General features: G+C 36.9%; 2 protein-coding genes and 1 pseudogene across 4 annotated transcripts in view; 2 read left to right on the plus strand and 1 right to left on the minus strand.

Moving 5' to 3' along the window:
- The window catches only part of LOC146481413 (uncharacterized), an 11,132-nt pseudogene extending 6,942 nt beyond the window's left edge, over positions 1-4,190 (plus strand). Inside the window, exons 3-5 of the transcript XR_014864478.1 lie at positions 1-134; positions 936-1,705; positions 3,208-4,190. The exon at positions 1-134 is cut by the window's left edge and continues 930 nt beyond it. The product of XR_014864478.1 is annotated as an uncharacterized LOC146481413 (transcript). The remainder of the gene's footprint in view (positions 135-935; positions 1,706-3,207) is intronic.
- Positions 1-9,901, minus strand: part of LOC146481412 (leucine-zipper-like transcriptional regulator 1) — a 24,008-nt gene extending 14,107 nt beyond the window's left edge. The window contains exons 1-3 of the mRNA XM_085108425.1: positions 9,774-9,901; positions 8,506-8,564; positions 6,918-7,034 (exon numbers count right to left, since the gene is read on the minus strand). Of these exons, the coding sequence (XP_084964551.1) occupies positions 6,918-7,034; positions 8,506-8,532 (144 nt within the window). The 5' untranslated portion in view covers positions 8,533-8,564; positions 9,774-9,901. The remainder of the gene's footprint in view (positions 1-6,917; positions 7,035-8,505; positions 8,565-9,773) is intronic.
- On the plus strand, positions 6,029-18,332 carry LOC146481414 (uncharacterized). 2 transcript variants are annotated; one of them, XM_085108526.1, is made up of 7 exons: positions 6,029-6,409; positions 10,724-10,784; positions 12,433-12,480; positions 14,410-14,441; positions 16,549-16,676; positions 16,982-17,461; positions 17,713-18,332. In XM_085108526.1, the coding sequence occupies exons 5-7, from the start codon at positions 16,554-16,556 to the stop codon at positions 18,070-18,072; spliced, it is 963 nt and encodes a 320-aa protein (XP_084964652.1). In that variant the 5' UTR covers positions 6,029-6,409; positions 10,724-10,784; positions 12,433-12,480; positions 14,410-14,441; positions 16,549-16,553; the 3' UTR covers positions 18,073-18,332. The 2 variants fall into 2 exon arrangements, with proteins under 2 accessions (XP_084964652.1, XP_084964653.1); XM_085108527.1 differs by lacking the exons at positions 6,029-6,409; positions 10,724-10,784; positions 12,433-12,480; positions 14,410-14,441 and adding an exon at positions 15,865-15,995.
- Positions 18,333-20,138: the final 1,806 nt, after the last annotated feature.

The following is a 20,138-nucleotide window of genomic DNA, read 5'->3' on the forward strand; positions in this document are numbered from 1 at the left end:
TGGGATGGAGTAATCTTTGAGGATTCGTGCCTTCCAGGAGGGATGTTAAAGCTTCGTGTTGCCCTTTTGGCACTGTGTTGTGATGTGCCAGCTACCAGAAAATGTGGAGGTTTTGCAGGCCATTCAGCAGCAAATTGGTACAGGTGTATGTGTCATTGTGTCATGATATTGGTCATTCGCAGTTAATCCGAAAGGTATTTCAAGTAATTGGTAATGGTAATATACTGCATTGAAGGGATTGTGTCATGATAATGTGCAAACTTGACTTTGATTAACACTGGAAAGTTTTTAACCAATAGAAATTGTACAACTTAGAGTGTGGGAGGGGGGATGGGGATCTACTAGGAACCAATAAACCGCTCCAAAAATAGAGCATCCAAAAATCAAAAAACCAAAGTGAATTTTGATTAAAACCAAAAACCAAATACAAAACCATCAAAACTGAAAATTTACCGACCCTACAACTGTAATTTCTCAAACCTTAATTGACCTGACACATTTGTGGCACATTTTGTAACTTATTCTTGCTAAATTCTACTAATTTAATTTCTTTTTTAAAAATTATTACTTTCCATCAAATCAAACTTCTTTTCTAGAGTATTTTTTGTGTGCCCTTTTGGATAAGATAATTATGGTATTCAAGACTGCTGTAAACACTTGTTGAGATTTTTTTATTATGGTCCATGAAGGCCATATTGTTAAGGCCCGGGCATATGGTGCAACAAATTCCAGTGTTTCCACATTTGCAATCGGAAGAGAACTTGTATACATGTATATGGCAAGCACTCAAATTTTAAAGGATACTTACAATAAGACTTAAACTCTGCAGCTCTTTTTTTGCACCATTGTTGTTGTTGATCACTATTAGTAACCACATGTCCTCTTAGAGGGCTTTTATTTAATCATCTAATTGGTTATATTAAATACTGTTTTTCAGGTTGCAACAAGTGCTTCAAAACCTTTCCAAGGAGCTCTTTTGGAGCCAAACCTGATTTCTCAGGTTTTGACACAGAAACATGGGAAAGAAGGACAAATGAACTACACAGAGTACATGCAGAATCTGTACGATTTGCAAAGTGTCAATCAGAGATTAATTCCATAGTTCGCAACACTGGGGCAAAGTACTCAGTACTGCTTCAATTGCCATACTACGATGCTGTTCGCTTTGTTATCATTGATCCAATGCACAAGCTTTTCCTTGGATTGGCTAAATCAACATTAAAAGTCTGGAAAGAGAATGATTTGATAGGCGAGAAAGACTTTGAATTGCTGCAGAGGAGAGTCAATGCTGTTGTACCACCCTCAGAAATTGGAAGAATCCCTTCAAAAATTGCCACAGGATTTAGTGGCTTTACAGCAGACCAGTGGAAGAACTGGGTTTGTTACTATTCAGCATTTGCATTGAAAGGAATTTTACCTAAAGAACACTATGATGCATGGATGCATTTTGTCACTGCGTGCCGCTTAATTTGCTGTCAGTCAATTACAATGGAGCAGTGTTTAGAGGCAGAATCAAGAATTCTAAAGTTTTGTAAACTGTTCGAGAATCTATATGGTACTACAAAGTGCACTCCAAACATGCACTTAAGTTGTCACCTTGTAGAATGTATCAGAGATTATGGACCAGTCTACTCATTCTGGTGTTTCTCTTTTGAGAGATACAATGGCATCTTGGGGTCGTACCACAAGAACAATCACAACATTGGTAAGTTATCACATTTTTGAACAGTTTGGTATTATCCAAAGTCAAAACTGAAGGGAAAACTGTACAAAAATAAATCCTTACGTAAAAGTTACAGAACTGAAATCAGAATTCAGGGTAATCCTGGGTTAGCTAAACCGGGCTTTGAACAACTCTGCCCCGTATGAAAATAAAGTAAGCCCACCTGCTTACATGTACCTGTACGCGCTTTTTTTTTTAAGGTTACCCGATACCTTCAGAGGTGTCTCGCGTTTAAGCGATGTATCGCGTCCAGTTTAAACTGTAGATACCTAAACCCCTATATCAAATTAAAGCTTATAGAGCTGACTATCAAACCATACCAAGAATTTTGAAATAAAATAAATTGTCGAATTTTTCACGACCTCTAATTGCAAGCGTCGGAATCACCTTTTTAAAGCTACAAGTCAAAGTGAATTTTGTTTTTTGCTAGTTTAATTTGCTCCTCAGTTTCCGGACCCAAAGCGCTAAAAAAACATGTCTGCGTTTTGCCATATTCAATCGCAGTGAAAAGTTATAGAGCAATAGGATGAAAAAAATGTGGAGTAATCGTACAAAAATCGCTCTCGGAGAACAAATATTTTGAAAGAAAAAATTCGCAGACACATTTTTGTTGTTTATATGTTAAACTAGCTACTGTCCAAATTTGAAGGCAAACAAACAAATTCCTTTTGAGTTTTAGCTCTTTAAAGTGGCTCCTCCAAGTGAAAAAAAATTATTCGATAAAACAGAGCTAAAAATTCGGCAATTCATTTTATTTCAAAATTCTTGGTTTAGTTGGATAGCCAGCTCTATAAGGTTTAATTTGATATAAGGGTTCAGGTATCTACACTTTAAACCGGATGCGCTACATCGCTTGGACGCGAGACACCTCTGAAGACACCTCTGAAGGTACCGGGTAACCTTAAACAGAGTTCTCAAAAGCTTTTTTCATCAACCATTGCAGTTACAGTTAATTACACCGGCAACATTTAATTTTAATTCTGAATAATTGAAATTTTACCCTAATTTCTTAATTGTTCACAGAAATATATATTAAACAATATTATTATTCCATGAGGGCAAGTTGAATATGAGATGATAGATAGCCAACGAGGCGAGCACCGAGTTGGCTATAATCATCTCAAAAGACAATCAAGAATTATTTCTAGATCTTGATGATTTCGCTTTGAAAAAAGTTTGAAGTTTGAAGTTTATTTGCCTTTCTTTCTAATATATTTACAATTAATTGAGTGGTTAATGTATGGCGAGGTGACCTCTAGAAACCACCAGGCTTATAGTTGAGGCCACCTCGTACCTAAAAAATATATGCTTATATAGTTTGTGCAACAAGTGTGCGGCTTTGCCAACGACCAGAAGACAATTTAATGGTTGCCATTCTGCATGGTTTAATGCCTCATATACCATGGCCGCTAAGCCAATCAATTCCCTGGAATTGCATTATACAATGATACAGTTTTAAATAAATATTTTTATATTTCTTGTAGGTATTCAACTGATGCGCAGATTTCTTCGGGATATTGAGCTACGCATGATGGACTTCCCTGATGAACATAAACAATTCCAGTCTTTACTTTCTGCCACTGGTACTCAAAATGGCACTCTTGGAGAAATGCTGAATGAAGAACAGAGTGAAACAATTGTTCCTTTGCCACCAGTCAAGAGGATTGCTTTAAATGATGATGACCATTCCAAACTTACAGAAATGTATAAAACTTTGCTTCCCAACCGTGAGGTAGTTTCTACTCAAAGACTCTGTGACAGCTTTTCAAGAGTTCAAATCAGTGGTGCAATATACAGATGTTCAAGGAACTATGGTATTTTAGCTAAATGGTTTAATCAGGAGTGTAGACCAGGAAGAGTTTGCAGATTCCTTACCCATGATGTGGTTGTAAAGCAAGGCCTAGGCAAAAGGCAGAAACTTACTTTTGTGCTCGCTGAGGTTGATTGGTTCAAGACCCATCCCGAAAGGAACTGGTTTCCGGACCCCCTTGAAGTATGGTGTACAGATTTTGAAAGTCATTCTGAAATGTCTTTCATTCCAGCTCAAAGAATTCACAGTCAATGTTTGACTGTTCAGTACAAAGTTAAATTTAATTATGGAAGAGAAAAGGTTGTTATTACCATTCCATTGATTGGAAGATTTATGTAATGAATTAAACACAGGCTTAATCTTCTTGAGAATTTTAGGAACTTAATGGATTACAGTCAAAAATTGAGTGGAGCAAATACTGAAAGGAACTGAAACTATAATTATTGGGAGAATATCGCAAAAAGCTAAGGTTAAGACTTTCCTTTTTAGGCATGTTTTTTAAATGTACTAATAGTTGTTAGTAGTTTTTTTTGGGTTTTTTTTTTCATCATATTTTGTGTTCAGTTGTAGGGTTTATTTTATTGTCCATGATGTCACAGACAGTTTAAAGGAGAGTACACTGTACATTGATATACATTAACAAATAAAGTGGCACTTACATTGTATAATTGTTATTCATTTCACTGCTTGTATTTAACTTTTAGTACACCATCTCTTTGTTATAACAATAAGTACATGTGAGGTCAGAATATTTAGTGAAGTTATGAGGACTGATAAATTTCTCAAAGAGAGACAGGTAAAATTTAAAAAATTGAAACAATCCTTGTAAGTTCATTTGGTCCTAACCTTCATGTACATGTAGCCCTCCCAACAGTCAGTTTCTAAATTAATGCATTGATTACATGGAATGAATTATTTTGAGCCAAGTGGGACTTGCAAAAGAGTAATGGTTTAGTTGATCTAACTCAACTAATGTAATATGAGCCAAGTAGGTCATCCAAACGAGACTACTTTAAAGAGAAAATCAGCAAAATCGTGTTTAAGATGACTTTTAATTCAGATTGGATTCAGCTGTACTTCTGACTTACGGTCAATTTGTCTATTAAAATCTTAACCGGCTGCCGGTCATATAGCCACAGCGATACGAGAAGTGTTCATATAAGCTTATATTTACGCTAGCGTTAAAAAGTGGCGTAAATTCATTTTTTTTGTCAGCGTTACTCCAAGGGGTAAAAAGTATGTTACAGCCTAACGGCGTCTTTACAGCACTGAATTAACCATTTCAGATGAGACGGGTAACGTAAATTAAAGAGAAATTGCCTTGTGGTCAGGGGCACCCAATGTCACGCCCCCGAGCCCCAGATCTCGCGTCCCTGCATGCACCCCCGGCCCGAGTATCCGTCCCACTTTTAGGTACAACCGCCAAAAAGGTTCGCAATGGGGAAATCATGATCATAGCCCCTGACGTTTTCGGAAAGGTCGTATTTGCTGTTTTTGTCAGTCAAATGCAACAAAAACAACATCTAGCATTTTCGGAAAGAAAAACGTTCCCTAAAAGTTCATTCCAGCTATCATTTTATCAAATGAAGATTTTAATGCCTTGAATTTTCGGGTAATTAAAATCTCAGCAACGGAATCCGAATACATCAAATTCTTCTACCTAACGAAAACATCACTTTTAACAGACTTCAACACCATAAGGTACTTAAAAATGCCTTTCTACAGCTTTCGATCGGTTGATTTGGCTTGAGTAATGATTACCCTGTAAACGTCGGTCAAAACCAAAACCGAACGACGGGAATTGGAATTGACAGTAAAGTATGTAACTCTTGACAAAGCATGCTCAAACGCTGGGCCGACAACATAACCAAAAAAGTGCAATAACTCCTATGGTCGACAAACGAATACACGGTCGTGCTTAGGACTGCAATATGCCTATATTCGATAAGAATTTTCCAGGTGTACGTCACGGCTGTGCACGCCATGAATACTCTAGAAATCTTTTGCTTTGGCGTGAAACGTATACAATCGCACGCATATCGCACATACTTTGAATTCAGTCCAAATTTTGCTTCCAAGAGAATGCTATACACCCGACCTTCTGTCATAAAATTCTTTTATTTAAGGGTTTGCCATCATACTCTAGGAGTACGACAAATGTGAGGTATATTTAAACGAAAATCCACGAACGATTATGAACGGAGCGTATTCCACCATATTCGATACGAATATTCCAGGTGTACGTCACGTATTGTGTGCGTCTTGAATACTCTAGGATTCTATTGCGTCACAATCACGTATTCGAGTCTGGAATACACTAGAATATTTTTGCTTTCACGCAGTGTACGGCTTATGCCGCGCGCCGAGGGCCACGAGTTGTGTTGTGTAATACTTTTACAACGTGCCTGGAAGTTTATCATTAACTATGTGAGTGGGATGGGATGGAAAGAGAAATGGGAGCATATTCTTCCGCTTCCTGCGGCGTTTGAAAGTGAGCTGTTTCGCTGGTCGAATCATTGGAAGAGGCAAGAGGCTATGCCAGATGAATCCGTTGCACACATTATAGCTAGCCACGCAGATGGTACTTTCTTCCCCAATAAACGTGAGCTGCTAAAGATTCTGGCTGTCTTACCTATTGGAAGCACCGAGGCCGCAAGGTCATTCTCCTGTCTCCGCAGACTCCACACCTGGCTGAGATCGACAATGACCACGGACAGACTCTCTGATTTGTCTGTCATCGCCATGCATGGTAACACTATGGTTGCTCTGGAGAGTGGAGACAGACAGCATTTGCCGAGCATTTATGGAACTCCATCCAAGAAGGATGACGGACCCATCACTTTTTGGGCAGTAAACATCGTAGAGAATATTAGTGGGTAAGGTATTCATGATTGCATATTTTTTAGGAATCAATGTACACACGGTAAACTCTCACTGTTCTTGATAAAGACTAGCAACAATTCGAATATAATGTAACAAGGCACCAAAAGCTATTTACTATTTCGACAAGACATTAGTCGTCCCGGTTTAGAAATCCGCAGATGAATTTACAAATCTAAAATAATATAATTGGCATTTGCGTTCGCCTAAAATTCGAAAATGTTATTTATTCATCGGAAATCAATCATGCTGATGCTCAGACCTCAAACACCTCAACCAGGCTTTGGTTTTATTAAATTATTACAAAAATTCACCCCCCAACTCAAAATCCTGGATCCGCGCCTGCTGACTGTTGGATTCCAAGAGCTCAGGAGCTACCCCCTTAAATAAATTGCCTAGTAATTTTTTTAAAATTTATTTTAAAAAAATAAATAAATAAAAAAGTAAAAAATAATAATAAAAAAAAAGAATAATAAAAAATTGCCTCGTAAATAGTTATCACACCTTGAGTGGATCCAGCTGTAGCCGGGCGGCACTGTCCAGGGCCACAAGAACGTTTTCCTGACAGATTGAAGACTCAATATACTGTACACACAGCGCCTCCAAAGAACCAATCTCAAGCTGTAGAAATAAGGAGAGGACACCTTTAGAAAATTTAAAAATAGGTTTATTTAAACATATTATCAAAAATTTACAAACAAGACGCTGGGACTAGTATACAATTGTTAAAAATATATCCTTACTTACAAAATGTGAAACATTATAAAGCCCATCAATAAGAAAACCAATGTCATAACAATCATAATTTTCTCGCACTAAACCTGTCGATAGGAAAAAGCTGTTGATCTAACGATTACAATTTTGCCGCACTATGGAAAAAACTACAGTGGAAACGTTCAGTCCTGCATCCAGAAAACCTTAGAGAGTTCAAGTTTCTGGTAATAATAATAATAATAATAATAATAATAATAATAATAATAATAATAATAATAATAATAATAATAATAATAATAATAAAGACTATTTTTAAGCACTTTTCTTTTTGAAGAAAAGGGGAAAAAAAATCTCATAATAATAATAATAATAATAATAATAATAATAATAATAATAATAATAATAATAATAATAATAATACTTTATTTATATAGCGCGATTTCCAGCGATGTCCAATCGCGCTTTACAATTACTGCAAATAAATTTCATTACACCACACAATACTGAATAAAAAAAAAAAAATCACATTTACATATTTATGGAACAAACAAATTATAAACTGCATACTTTTCGGAGTCATGATAGCTCCAAAATGGGATGGCTTCAGGAATTATTTTACACTTAACTTATTAAAGATTTCTGTGTGAGTGCTACCTTGTGACTGATGTGATGGATTTCTTTGGCTATTTGACTTTCAGAGCGGAGAAAAGTTCTGCGGAATTTTTCTGTACATATCCGTTCGCGAGCTCAAGTGATCCGTGAATAAGCGGCGAGCGTGATTTTTAAATAGATCGCACGAGAGCGATACTAAAATCCTGTGAAAAAAAATGTGAAATCCACTCTGGCAAAAAATTATATACTTTGGCAAACTCAGTAATTAAAAGATTAACTATGTGGCTACCCTCGACCTTAAGGTCGAGCTCTCGACATTAAATATTACGGGGTTTGCTTATATAGTCGCATTTTGTAAAAAGGTTCATGACAATAATAGACCTGTAAAGGTGATTTGTTTACACGCTGCGGGAACATTGATGGCTTTAACGTCTTTAATGTTTAAGAAGCCGTAAGAAAAATGTATACAGCAGGGATACATCGGCAGCTATCTTCTTGTGTGGGAAAATTATCGCTTCTTACCGAGATACCTGTGGTAGCATAGTAATTTTTTTAAAATAACAAAAAAATATCTGCCGACATTTTTGGAAATTTTGGTGCCCCGCGCTCGTGCAGAGTTCGCGCGTGCGTTTTTCCGCTTTTAACATCTGACCACGACCGCACGTATGTCGCTTACCTTGACCTAGAAATTGTGCCGGCTTCAAAAAATGTCAACGTCATCCTTTAATTTTCAGTAAAACTTAATACTGAAGTAATAATAATTTACCTTAAGAGCTAATCTGTAAACATCCATGATTAGACTGATGTCCTGCGAACCTTGACAATCTGTTGAACACACACAGTATTGCTTCATAGTTTAAGAAGCCATGAAAAAATTAAACTACAGCAGGGATACATCGGCAGCTATCTTCTTGTGTGGGAAAATTATCGCTTCTTACCGAGATACCTGCGGTAGCATAGTAACTCTTTTAAAATAACAACAATTTAATTGGCGCCATTTTTGGAAATTTTTGTGCCCCGCCATCGCGCAGATTTCGCGCATTCGTTTTCCCGCTTTTAACATCTGACTACGACCACACGTATACAGCTTCCCGGCCTTGACCTAGAGATTGTGCCGGCTACAAAAAAGACCAACGCAATCCTTTAATTTTCAGTAAAACTTAATTCTTACATAATAATTTACCTTTAAAGATAGTCTGTAAACATCCATGATTAGACTGATGTCCTGCGAACCTTGACAATCTGTTGAAACACACAGTATTGCTTTTAAAATGTGTTTTTGCTATCAACAAGCCATACACTCTTTAAAAACTTCAGGAAACAAACGTTTAAATGATAATTAAACTAAAATTTATTTGCTAGTAAAGTATGTTTTCAATCATAGTTGCGGAAATGATTGTAAGACTTGGTAAGCTCTAAAGGCGGTAAAAGGAAAACAACATTGGTGATGGAAAACCTGCAACGGTACATAATATCCTTAAGGTGCGTTCGAACACTAAAAGTTTCACATAAAACGTATCTGGGCTGCACGGAATGCAAACTTGCTCTTGAATATCGTGTGCCATCAAACGAACGAACTTGAAGGAGTGGAATATTTTCGATGTCCACGGACGAACCGCGTCCATTTCTTTCGTAAAACTTCATCCTGAGGGAAATGGTGCTGTGACACATTGTTCGGGGCCCTATAAGCGCAATACGTTCCCCTTTTCTTTTTAATTACATTCTTCCTTCGACGCCATAGTTTCGTCGAAGGAGTCATTTTCAAGCCGCTAGATCGGATCTTCAACCGCGAAAAAGTTGGTTTTATAAAGGCAGCAGGTAACTTCAGTCGATCAGTTATGATTTAAAACACAATAAATCACTAAGAACTACAAAAACAAAAATAATTTCATATGCACTTCAAGGCAAATTAAAATCTTTCAGTAAAGCAAACAAACTACTCGCTCTGTGAACATTCGTTGACGTGTCCTAAAACTAACTCCTCCGCATCCACGAGCAAAAAATTTACCATACTGATAATACAAGATTACTTACATTGTTGGTGACTTGGGAGTCGAGATTGACTAAAAAATCAGAAAAAATTAATAGAATACAGGGAAGCTTTCACCTCTCACAATAGAACAAAGGCTACACTGCTTCTATTGTGACTGCTACCGACAGGTAAAACATTTCAAGTGGAATTTAATTTGCTTATTGTATTGAAATAATTTGATGAACACAGTACAGGTTCAACTGACATGGTTTGACCACAATTGTTTTTGATTTGCTGAAGTTTTGACATTTCTTTAGCTATTCGCTATGGTGTTCTCAGAATTGCATCTAAATTTAGACAAAACTAAAACAGAAGCAGACATCCCATTGGACATTTTGGCGACTTTAAACAAATCGTTCTAGCCAATTATATTTCTCGTTAGAATGACCCTGATATTATATTTGTTCTCTCAAAAACTTGATCTTACGAGAGCCTCATTATATGCAAAGAAAACAAAACAGAAAAGTTACAGATGCTTTACTTGAGCTCCGAACGATTGCTTGGAGAATTTGGCAACATAGTTTTGTATTCTGTTTTCCTCACTGGTACCAAAGAAGAGGATTGAAGCGGAAGACTTGACATGTTTTCTTTGTATTTCCATATGATTTGAGAGCTTTCGGGAATATTTGGGGAAACAGTGTTTGATTTGCATGGATGCTTTAGGCTGAATATTTAATTTCATAATCAATCCTCAATGGCGTTGGCTTCTTTTCTTTTATTTTCGTTGGCGCACTAGAAGCGTCATTTTGATCCGGCTAAAATAGAGGGCCGCAATTTTCCCATCATTTGGAAAATTCCAGGCCAAGTTTCTCACCGCAGTTCCAATCGAAACATCTGAAGGGATTATATTGCAACGAAACGAATCATTTCGGGATTCCCTGGTTCGGATTTTGGATTTTTTTCCCTGTTAGTATACCTTGTATAACAACTTCTTTAATTTCTTCCTTTTTAGATTTATGCTTTCGTTCCGCCGAGCCATGCAGTCGAGAAAGTAATGCCAAGAACACTGAAAGGTAAATTATTTTAAACATGTATTCACTAAGACGTATTTAAAAGTTTCTCTGGTGTTAAAGTTAATTACAGCAGACGGCTAAGTTTAAGCTTAATTCTTTATGGACTAATTTACTTGCATAAAATAAAATCGATGTTAGTATAAATCTCATTATCTTGTAGGTCAGTTTTGGTTTTAGGTGGAGCTTTTACGTTAAAATGGCCTGTCTTGGTAATTTCACAAGGCACCAAGTTTTACATCGCTCAATGTTTAATTTAAAAAGAAACTCGTACCCAATAAGACTAAAACTGATAGCCATGCTAGTACTTTCACTGCTTGTGAAGCGAACAATTCTATAAGCTCGAAACCAAACATTTTACATCGCTCATGTTTAATTTAAAAAGAAACTTGTGCCCAATAAGACTAAAACTGATAGCAATGCTAGTACTTTCACTGCTTTTGAAGCAAACAATTTTGTCAGCTCGAAGCCAAACTTTTTTACATCGGTTATGTTTAATTTAAAAAGAAATTCGATCTCAAAAAGACGAGTCAATAAACGATAAACAGTGAAAGGAATTTTTTTTCAGGAAGGCACCCGCGAAGGTTTGGAGTAACCTTAAAACACAATAAATCACTAATACAAAAACAAAAAAATTATTTCACGTGCACTTTAGGCAAATTTGAAAACCATTAAACAAACAAACGACTCGCTCTGTGAACATTCGATGACGTGTCAAACTAACTCTTCCGCGTCCACGTGCAAAAGATTTACCAGACTTATAATACAGATTACTTACATTGACTTTGGAGTCGACATTAACAACAAAAAATGAGAAAAAATTAATAGAATACAGCGAAGGTTTCTGTTATGACTGCTACTGACAGGTAAAACATTTCTTGTGGAATTTAATTTGCTTAATTTATTGAAATAATTTGAAGAAACAGTACAGGTTCAACTGACATGGTTTGACTCCAATTGTTTTTAATTTTCTAAAGCTTTCATATTTCTTCGCCATTCGCTCAGATTTACATCTAAATTTACGGAAACCAAAAATAAAATAAGTCATTCCAATGGACATTTTAGCGACCGTATACAAATCGTTCTAGCCAGGGTCTTAGCGAATAACATTTCTTGTTAGAATGACAATTGACAGGGAGAATTTTTAAGTATTTGTTCTCTTAAGAACGTGATCTAACGAGAGCCTCATTATATGCAAAGAAACCAAAACAGAAAACTGTGCATTACTTCAGCTTAATAAACTCACCAATTTGACAATTGCTTGAAGAATATGACAGCGTGAATTTGTATATTATTTCTTCATTGGTCACCAAACGAGATAATTTAAGCAGAAGACTTGACATGTTTTCTCTGTATTTCCATATTATTTGGGAGCCTTCATGATTATTTTATTTTGAGTTACTCAGATGCTTCAGGCTGAATATTTACTGAACATTTAATTTAGAAAATAAATCGTACGTGGCGTTTGTCTTCAATTTTCCCATGTTTGGAAAATTCTAGGCCATGTTTCACGACACAATTCAAATCGAAATATCTGGAGCGATGATTTTCCAACGAAACGAATCATTTCAGGGTGCCCTGGTTCAGATTTTAGATTATTTGCGTGTTATTACATCGTGTCTAACAACTTCTTTAATTTATTTCCTTTTAGATTTATGCTATTTTCCGCCGAGCCATGCAGCCGCTAAAGTACTCAAAGGTAAATTATTTTAAACATGTATTCAGTAAGATGCATTAAACAGTCGGTCGGATGAAATTAATTGCAGACCCTTGAACCCAAAGCTTAATTATTTGTTGCCTTTTTTTTTCCTCACATGAAGTATAATCTGTGTTAGTAGATCTTACCATCTTTTAGGTCAGTTTTAGTTTACTTGTGTATTACTTCAATCAGCCCCATTAGAATAATTGATATGCACGTTTCAATGCCTTGCGACAGAACAAAACGAGCCTCACTTTCTTTAACCTAATGTGTGATTTCTTTAAAGCAGTACAAAAAAGAGTGGGTACCTTAGACCTCTTTTGAAAAATTACACAGTGGCGGCAGTTTAAGAGTCAACCATTGCATACAGAAATTTCAATCAACATCAGTAGTGGAGTTTTGGCGTTAAAATGGCCCGTCTTGGTAATTTCACAAGGCACGAACATTTACATCGCTACATGCTCAATTTAAAATGAAATTCGATCTCAGTAAGACGAATCAATGTACGATAGAAAACTGCTAGCCATACTAGCTTTTCCAAATTAGTTGAAGCGTCACATTAGTCAATTAGCCTTTTGTTAAATTATTTCAGCTGCTCGAAACCAAGCATTTTGACATTGCTACACTTTTTTTTTTTAATATTCGATCTCAAAAAGACAAATTAATGTACGATATACAGTGAAATGGTTAGATGCTAGCATTTCAAAAGTAGCTTTCTTGTAATTTTTTATCAACTCGAAACCATTGCTACATGTTTGGTTTGAAAGAAATTCTATCTCAAACAATGTACGAAATAAAAGGTTAGCGATGTTCGCGTTTCAAAATTAGCAATACGAACACACTTTTTTTACAAGGTCGAAACTAAGAACAGGGTTCTTAATGTACATTTATTCTTAAACTGATCTCTCAGAGTGGGGAGTCGTTTGCAATGAGGCATTAACTAATCTTCAGTTATTTTCTTTGTCACCAATCGCCTTAACCTTAAATTATTTTAAAAATTCTGACAATGTGTTCGTAAAATCGCTTCCGTCACCGATTGACACAGCTGAATATTATTCATAGCAATGTGTTCAATCGTTTTATTAAACAGAGTTAAAACGCCGATAGAAAAATTCAAACATATGTCAACACACCGAAGCCAGCACACAACACGACCTTAATAACCCATTACACGGAAATTGGACTGTTTATTAGTCAAGAAAAACTGAGTACATGGAGACGGAACACACTTATTGCAAAATGGAGCTAAACTGTTCCACTTTTTGAGTAAATAGATAACTGATGTGCTAACCGTAAGGTAAAGTGATAGAGGGTAAGGGAAGCCTTTTGACAATGAAAGTATTGCAACTTTGTATGTATAGTGGAAAGATCGGCCGTTGTTAGGAAGGATATCTGGTTACGCTGTGAGAAAATCTCCTCAGGGGGAAAGAGTGCAGAAGCCCTAATACAAATGACCTATGGAAGTTCAGATTCCGGACGGAGGAAAACAAGGATATCTCACCGATTACTCTAATCTCAATCGACAGGTGTTTTATTTAAGCATTTTAAAACTTTTTGGCGTTTGGTTTTTTCTTTTTTAAAAATGAAACAGTAAGTCACGCCAATTTGGAAGTACATCGTAGAAAAGCATCACAGAAGACGCCGTCCTATTGGACGATTTAGGACTAAACAAACTATTGGGGGGGGGGGGGGGGGAGAATAGTGTTTTGAGGTTGAAGTTAAAAACAAAGGTTTGGCAGAACTTGTTCTGACGAGAACCTAATTGAACAAAACAAAATAGAGCTTCGTCAACTAAAACCTCAATATTGACAATGAAGGACTCACATATCCAACACTGTAAGTTCTCGGCAGTTTTGTTGAATGTTATTTGTGAAGGATTTCGTTGCGCTTTTTCTTTTCCTCTAATTTAGATTTCTTGTTCTTATCCAGACAACCCGGATCAGTGCTGAATTACTTCAAAGGTAGACCATTTTGATGTTTATTAGAATGCAGTTTAAGCAGCGCTTTCACGCTGAATTTAGTTTTTACGCCTTTAACAGTAAAGAAAATAGTTTTCCTTTGGCCTGTTTCGTGACTTTTAAAGAACAAATAACTAAATGCGTGTTCTAGTTTTTATGACGTGCGGAGTTCCATTTGATTTTGGAAAATGTATCGAGAGAGGTTACCATATTTGCTCAAAACTATCATTTCAGCTCTGATCAATAGAAAACAAACTTTTATTCGCAATCCGATAATTTAGGTCACTTTTTCAGACACGACACGGTCTTTAGTTTGACCTTATTCACGTTATTCGCGGATCTCGATGGACTAAAAATGGCTTCTAAACAAACTGAACAAACATGTTACAAATTACTCCAGTATTATTCAGAATTGAACAGCACTCGGTTAAACAAAATCAGCGAAAAGCAACGAGTCAGTTACAAAATTGTGATTTTTAGTTTACACCGCAAAAACTAAAAGCAAGTTTCAATCGGAAACTTTACTGCTAATGTTGATAAAAAAGAGTACTTTTACGTGTAAATTTAATCCATCCTTGAGCTTTAAACTTGCAACATGGAAACGTAAATTTAGTTGCTGATTTTGCTATGTGTTAACAATTACGTAGACTTCTTATATAGATCCATTCACAGATTAAATAAGATTGAATCGTGAAAACAATAAGAACTACACAAGTAGGATTTTGAATAATCTGGATCTGACGTGTCAAACATACTCAACGTTTGTTTTCTAAAAGCCGAGTAAAAGAAGTGAATTGAAAGTATATTTATTGAGAGCCGTGTAAAGACTTTAGTACGCGACTTTACATTCAAAAGAAAAAAATCGCAAGTGTATTATTCCGTTTCACAGCCCACTTAACTAGAAACGGGTTTCAGTATGCAGCATTTTAATTTAAAACAAACCCGAAACTTATTGCCACATGAGCCATTTTGTTCAATTACCTATCAAACATTATGGATGTTTGACAGTTTTATACATGTTATCAAACAAGTTTTCAAGGTGTAAAAATTCTCAAAATACAATGCAAAACAAGGCAGATAAAACAAAAGCGGGCACATCATTGGCTGAACCATCTAAAACTTGCTTCAACTTGTTAGTCATCCAAACAAAACATCTAAGAGAGTCAAGGTTACTGGTTATTGATACAGAAATGATTTAACCAATAGGAGGGCTCAGCTAATCTTGGAACTCAACATGTTATGTGCTTTAAAACGTGTCTAGGACAAGTGTTTACTTCCAAGTCAATAGAGATGATTTAACCAATAGGAGTGCTCGGCTTATTTTGGCATCCAACATGTTATGAGCTTTAAAACGTGTTACCTTCTAAGTCAACAAAATTATTTAACCAATAGAATGGCTTGGGCTATTTTGGCACCCAACATGTTGCCAGCTTTAAAACGTGTCTAAAACAAGATTTTTACCTACAAGTCAACAAACAAAAAGGATAAAAGCTTCTGTAATAGTAAGAGGTGAATCAGTTTTCCTTCGGATCACTTGAAGCCGCTCATGCAAGATTGGTAGGTAATAGAACTATAGATTACAACTTTACTTTTGTTTAGTAAATTATAATTTTATTCTTGACAGGATTGAACTGAATTCTAGTGCAATTAATTTAAAGATCTTTTTTTAGCAAGACTCGTTTAAACATCTTTTAAAAAGTTTAAATTTAGCAAGTATTTGAATTAGTCGTTTTTCATAAAAATGTTTAGGTCGCTAAACTGAATAGCACTCCGCCATAACGTTTTCCTTCAGTATGATAAAATAAATGAAATTAGCAATAACAAGGACGAATAGCGCTTCAGTCACTTTATATCTTCATGATGAAACTCAATGGCAACGGCTGATAAATAATAGTTATTAACTGATAAAGCACAAGCCAATCGACGACTTACTACCAACGGTTATGTGGTTGGTTTGTGTGTCTGATAATTACTTTAATTATTGTAACAAGGAAAGCTCAATATGAAAAGCCTCGTTTGGGCTCCTTGTAGTCCTTGTACTTTGATCATTTGTAGTTCTTATCATTTTCAATCTTGAACAAAACTGAGTTGGAGAATTTAATGTTCACAGGTTGAATGACGTCGAAACGCTGCCTGAATATACCGCTGACCATCATGCTGTGTGTACTGCTCTTACTGCTGATCACCTTGTGTTCTGCGAATGACAACAGCAGCAGCAGCAAACCACGTGACAACAAGGTGAGTTTGATGAACAGACTCTAGGTACAAACTCACAACAGTAAGCTCCCTTCCTGCTGCCCACCAAACAAAAAAGGATTCCAAAAGAAAAGAGTTACTGGTTACACGTCACTTCAAATTGCATTTAACAATTTTAATCAGCTACTTGAAATTGTTGCAGTGAACATTATTTAAAATACAATTAAAAAGTTAAAAAATAAAACTCATTCAAAACGCTATTAACAAACCAATCAAAATATGTACATAACAATGTCCACAACTCAGCGCAAGTAGACTAAAAGAGAAGTTTTCATTTCTCCATTCAGGGTACTCCTCAACAGACGTCATCATATGGGTCTTGTGGTCACAGCACATGTTTCTGCGCACCAGGTATTCCAGGTATCCCAGGAAGCCCTGGATCCACGGGACCAGCAGGTGCCGCAGGATCACCGGGCAATCACGGACCTGAAGGACCCATGGGCCCTCGAGGAAACAAGGGCGATGAAGGCCATAGGGGAAGACGTGGTACTTCAGGCCTTAAAGGTGCTCAAGGACCCCATGGACCTCCGGGTCCTGCTGGAAAAAAAGGCAAATCAGGTGCTCGTGGTAACCAAGGTCCTCCTGGCCCCAAGGGACAACAAGGATCCTCTGGCCAACCAGGTTCACGTGGAAACAAGGGTGATACAGGTGCTCGTGGAATTCAAGGTCCCCCAGGCCCCAAAGGAGCTCTAGGGTCTGTTGTGCGTAACTGGAAACAGTGCGTTTTTAAGAAGCTGGGGGATGGAAGGGACTCTGGATTGATTAAGGTAACTGAGTTTTGAACTTGACATTAAATCGAAAGCTAAAAGCAACGAAATTATGTTTCTATGAATACTAACAATACCAACATCCGGTCTGACCTAGTTCAAGGTATAAGCTACTCCGGCCGCCCTATGACGTTGTATTGCACGGATGTATTTATACGTTTTAGACTGCATGATAATAATGTCTTTATATAAAAGCTGATGGTTTTCATTTCAGACCTGTTGTTGATTGATTTTTTTTCTCGTTTTTGCAGGAATGTGTTTTCAAGAAGATATCTGCCAAAACAGGGCTGCGTGTCTTCTGGAGTGGAACTCTTCGCATCTATGGCTGCCATGCGTGCTGCAGGCGATGGTATTTCACCTTCAATGGTGCAGAGTGCTCAGCTCCAGCAGCCATTGATGGCGTAGTGTATATGATACATGGGAATAGCGGCAGAAAGGATTTACACCGTGTGAGGCAAATTGAAGGAGTCTGTGAGAAAGTCCACAAAGGCACTGTGCGCGTGGGATTCTGGGTCGGTAATTGTGCTGGTGTGGGATCGGCAGATGCATACACAGGCTGGAACTCAGTGTCCCGGATCTACGTGGAAGAAGTACCACCCCCACAGGCTTAAAAAGAGCAAATTTTCATTTTTTCTTTTTTTTTAATTTTAAGGTGCTTGGTAGATTCCGAATGCGAACTGAATGATCGCTCAATTCAAAAAGGGTTAGAACCTCAATTTTAGCTAATGATAACCAACTGGAAGTAAATTTTGACAATCAAAACAGGCGTTTAATTTTTGAAGCTTCAAAGGTGTAAGGAGTAAAGGCAATTTTGTCCGGTAGCAATATATCACGGGAAATACGCCAATAAAAGTCAAGTAACAATAAATAATACACTGTGTTGTGTGAATTTCTTACGGTGCTTGTTTCTTTGCTACAGAGTTGGATTTTACAAATTTTTACTAATTTTTTCTCAAACATGCCCTGAAGAAGAAAGGCCCTGCATTTCGAAATATTGGAAAAATATACTTTCTTGACCATGAAATCAGCCTTGCTCTTTTTTTTTTTTAAATTATTTGTTCTACAATGTTTTGCTGATTAGATCCTTTACTTCAGGATCTGGTACTTTTATTTTGTCGCGCTGGTCCTTGCAAACACAGTTAATTACTGGTTTTTACTCAACTTTTTCTTGGATTTTCATAATTCAACGATGGTCATCATGTGATATTTAAAGTGTATATGGCTGTTTTTTTTTTTGCTTGATAAAATGTGAATGTTGTTCTCGTATGAAAAAAAAAAAAAAAAAAAAAACCCTTGTCAATTTTTCTTCCCCGTCAAAAGTCACTTCCGGCTGGGTATAATACCGCGTAGGACAGGAGACTGAGGATAGTAGGGTTGTGACGTCAATACAGCAGTTTCTCTAGTCCACAGTTGTTTCATTCTGAGTATTCGACAATCCAATACATATTTTCGTCCACAACACAGTTTTCTTCCTCTACATACGAAAAGCAATTGAGGAATAGAGAAATCGTGGGACCTTTATTGACGTCACAGCCCTACTATCCCTAGTCTCCCGTCTTACACGGTATTGTACCCAACCGGAAGTGAAGTTTCACAATTTTATACGCCTTAAACGCAGCGGCAAAAAAATGAGGATTTATTTACATGAAGATTTGATCAGGCAAAAAAAAAATTGTCATATACACTTTAACCTCCCCACACAATTAATCCACAAAAGGAAACGGCGTAGCGTGGATATCTACTTTGACGTAGTTAATCCACAAAAGTAAAATCTTGGCTACTTGGCTTTTTTAAAACTGTCGTGAATTTTTTTCACTGCACTTTTACTGCACCAGAACCACTGTTTAATTTTTCAATCGGATTTTACGGGAAGTAAAACCAACATACCTTTTTCAGTTTTACACTGTTTCTTATCTTATTTATAAATAATAATAGGCACGCTAGACTATATCTGAGCTCATATTCGATGATCTCGTTTGGACGATTACGTTCAAAAGTTTCCAGGACCCTTTATTCTCTTCCGCACCACCTCCCTCGCGAGGACAAGACAGTGGCGTTACAGAAACACCTCAACCCTGACTCACTGGGGCCCAATTTGACTCTGGTTCCCAGCTAGACCGCTTACTCGACTATGATTCGCCTCTAGGTACCTTGTACAATTTACAGAACTCTTCCCTTCTTATATGAGCGGCGATTGTATAAATGGATCTGCCTGAGGTTTATTTAAAGGGACTATGTCAGCTGGGACACATGCCCAGTAGAGTCCTGTTGAGACTAATTTGCATCCAACTCGTCAAGGGATTTTTCTTTTCCGCTATTGCAAAATCTTTCGAAAATATCGCAGCAAACAGCTTCTGTAATTACTAAAGAACGTTTGCAAATGACTTCTTCAGCTAACTTTCCGAAGATGAACGCAAATCAAGCAGATGAAAACAGTTTCCTGAACTCTCCGACGGTATTTGGAAAAGTTGGGCCAACGATTTCAAAGTGCTTCTCATCGACGCGCGCATGCGCCTTGGGTGACATAGCCCCTTTAAAGTCATGTCTCACCTCTGACCAAGAGAAATATACATTCTGTATACATGTATCACAATATGACCGCGAAAGACTGGACCTCAACTTCAGGCAGCATTACTTCCAGTTTATCTTCCTCTTGCTCATGTTGTCTTTCTCGACT

The sequence above is a fragment of the Pavona decussata genome, unplaced genomic scaffold, assembly GCF_977016875.1.
Source record: "Pavona decussata unplaced genomic scaffold, jaPavDecu1.1 SCAFFOLD_50, whole genome shotgun sequence".
In the NCBI taxonomy this organism is placed as follows: domain Eukaryota; kingdom Metazoa; phylum Cnidaria; class Anthozoa; order Scleractinia; family Agariciidae; genus Pavona; species Pavona decussata.

What these genes read in the sequence shown, in the direction of transcription:
- LOC146481414 (XM_085108526.1), top strand. Translation starts at nt 16,554, where the DNA reads ATGACGTCGAAACGCTGCCTGAATATACCGCTGACCATCATGCTGTGT. An exon ending in GCAAACCACGTGACAACAAG is followed by an intron (nt 16,677 to 16,981) that starts GTGAGTTTGATG and finishes TTCTCCATTCAG; the next exon opens with GGTACTCCTCAACAGACGTC. An exon ending in GGGACTCTGGATTGATTAAG is followed by an intron (nt 17,462 to 17,712) that starts GTAACTGAGTTT and finishes TCGTTTTTGCAG; the next exon opens with GAATGTGTTTTCAAGAAGAT.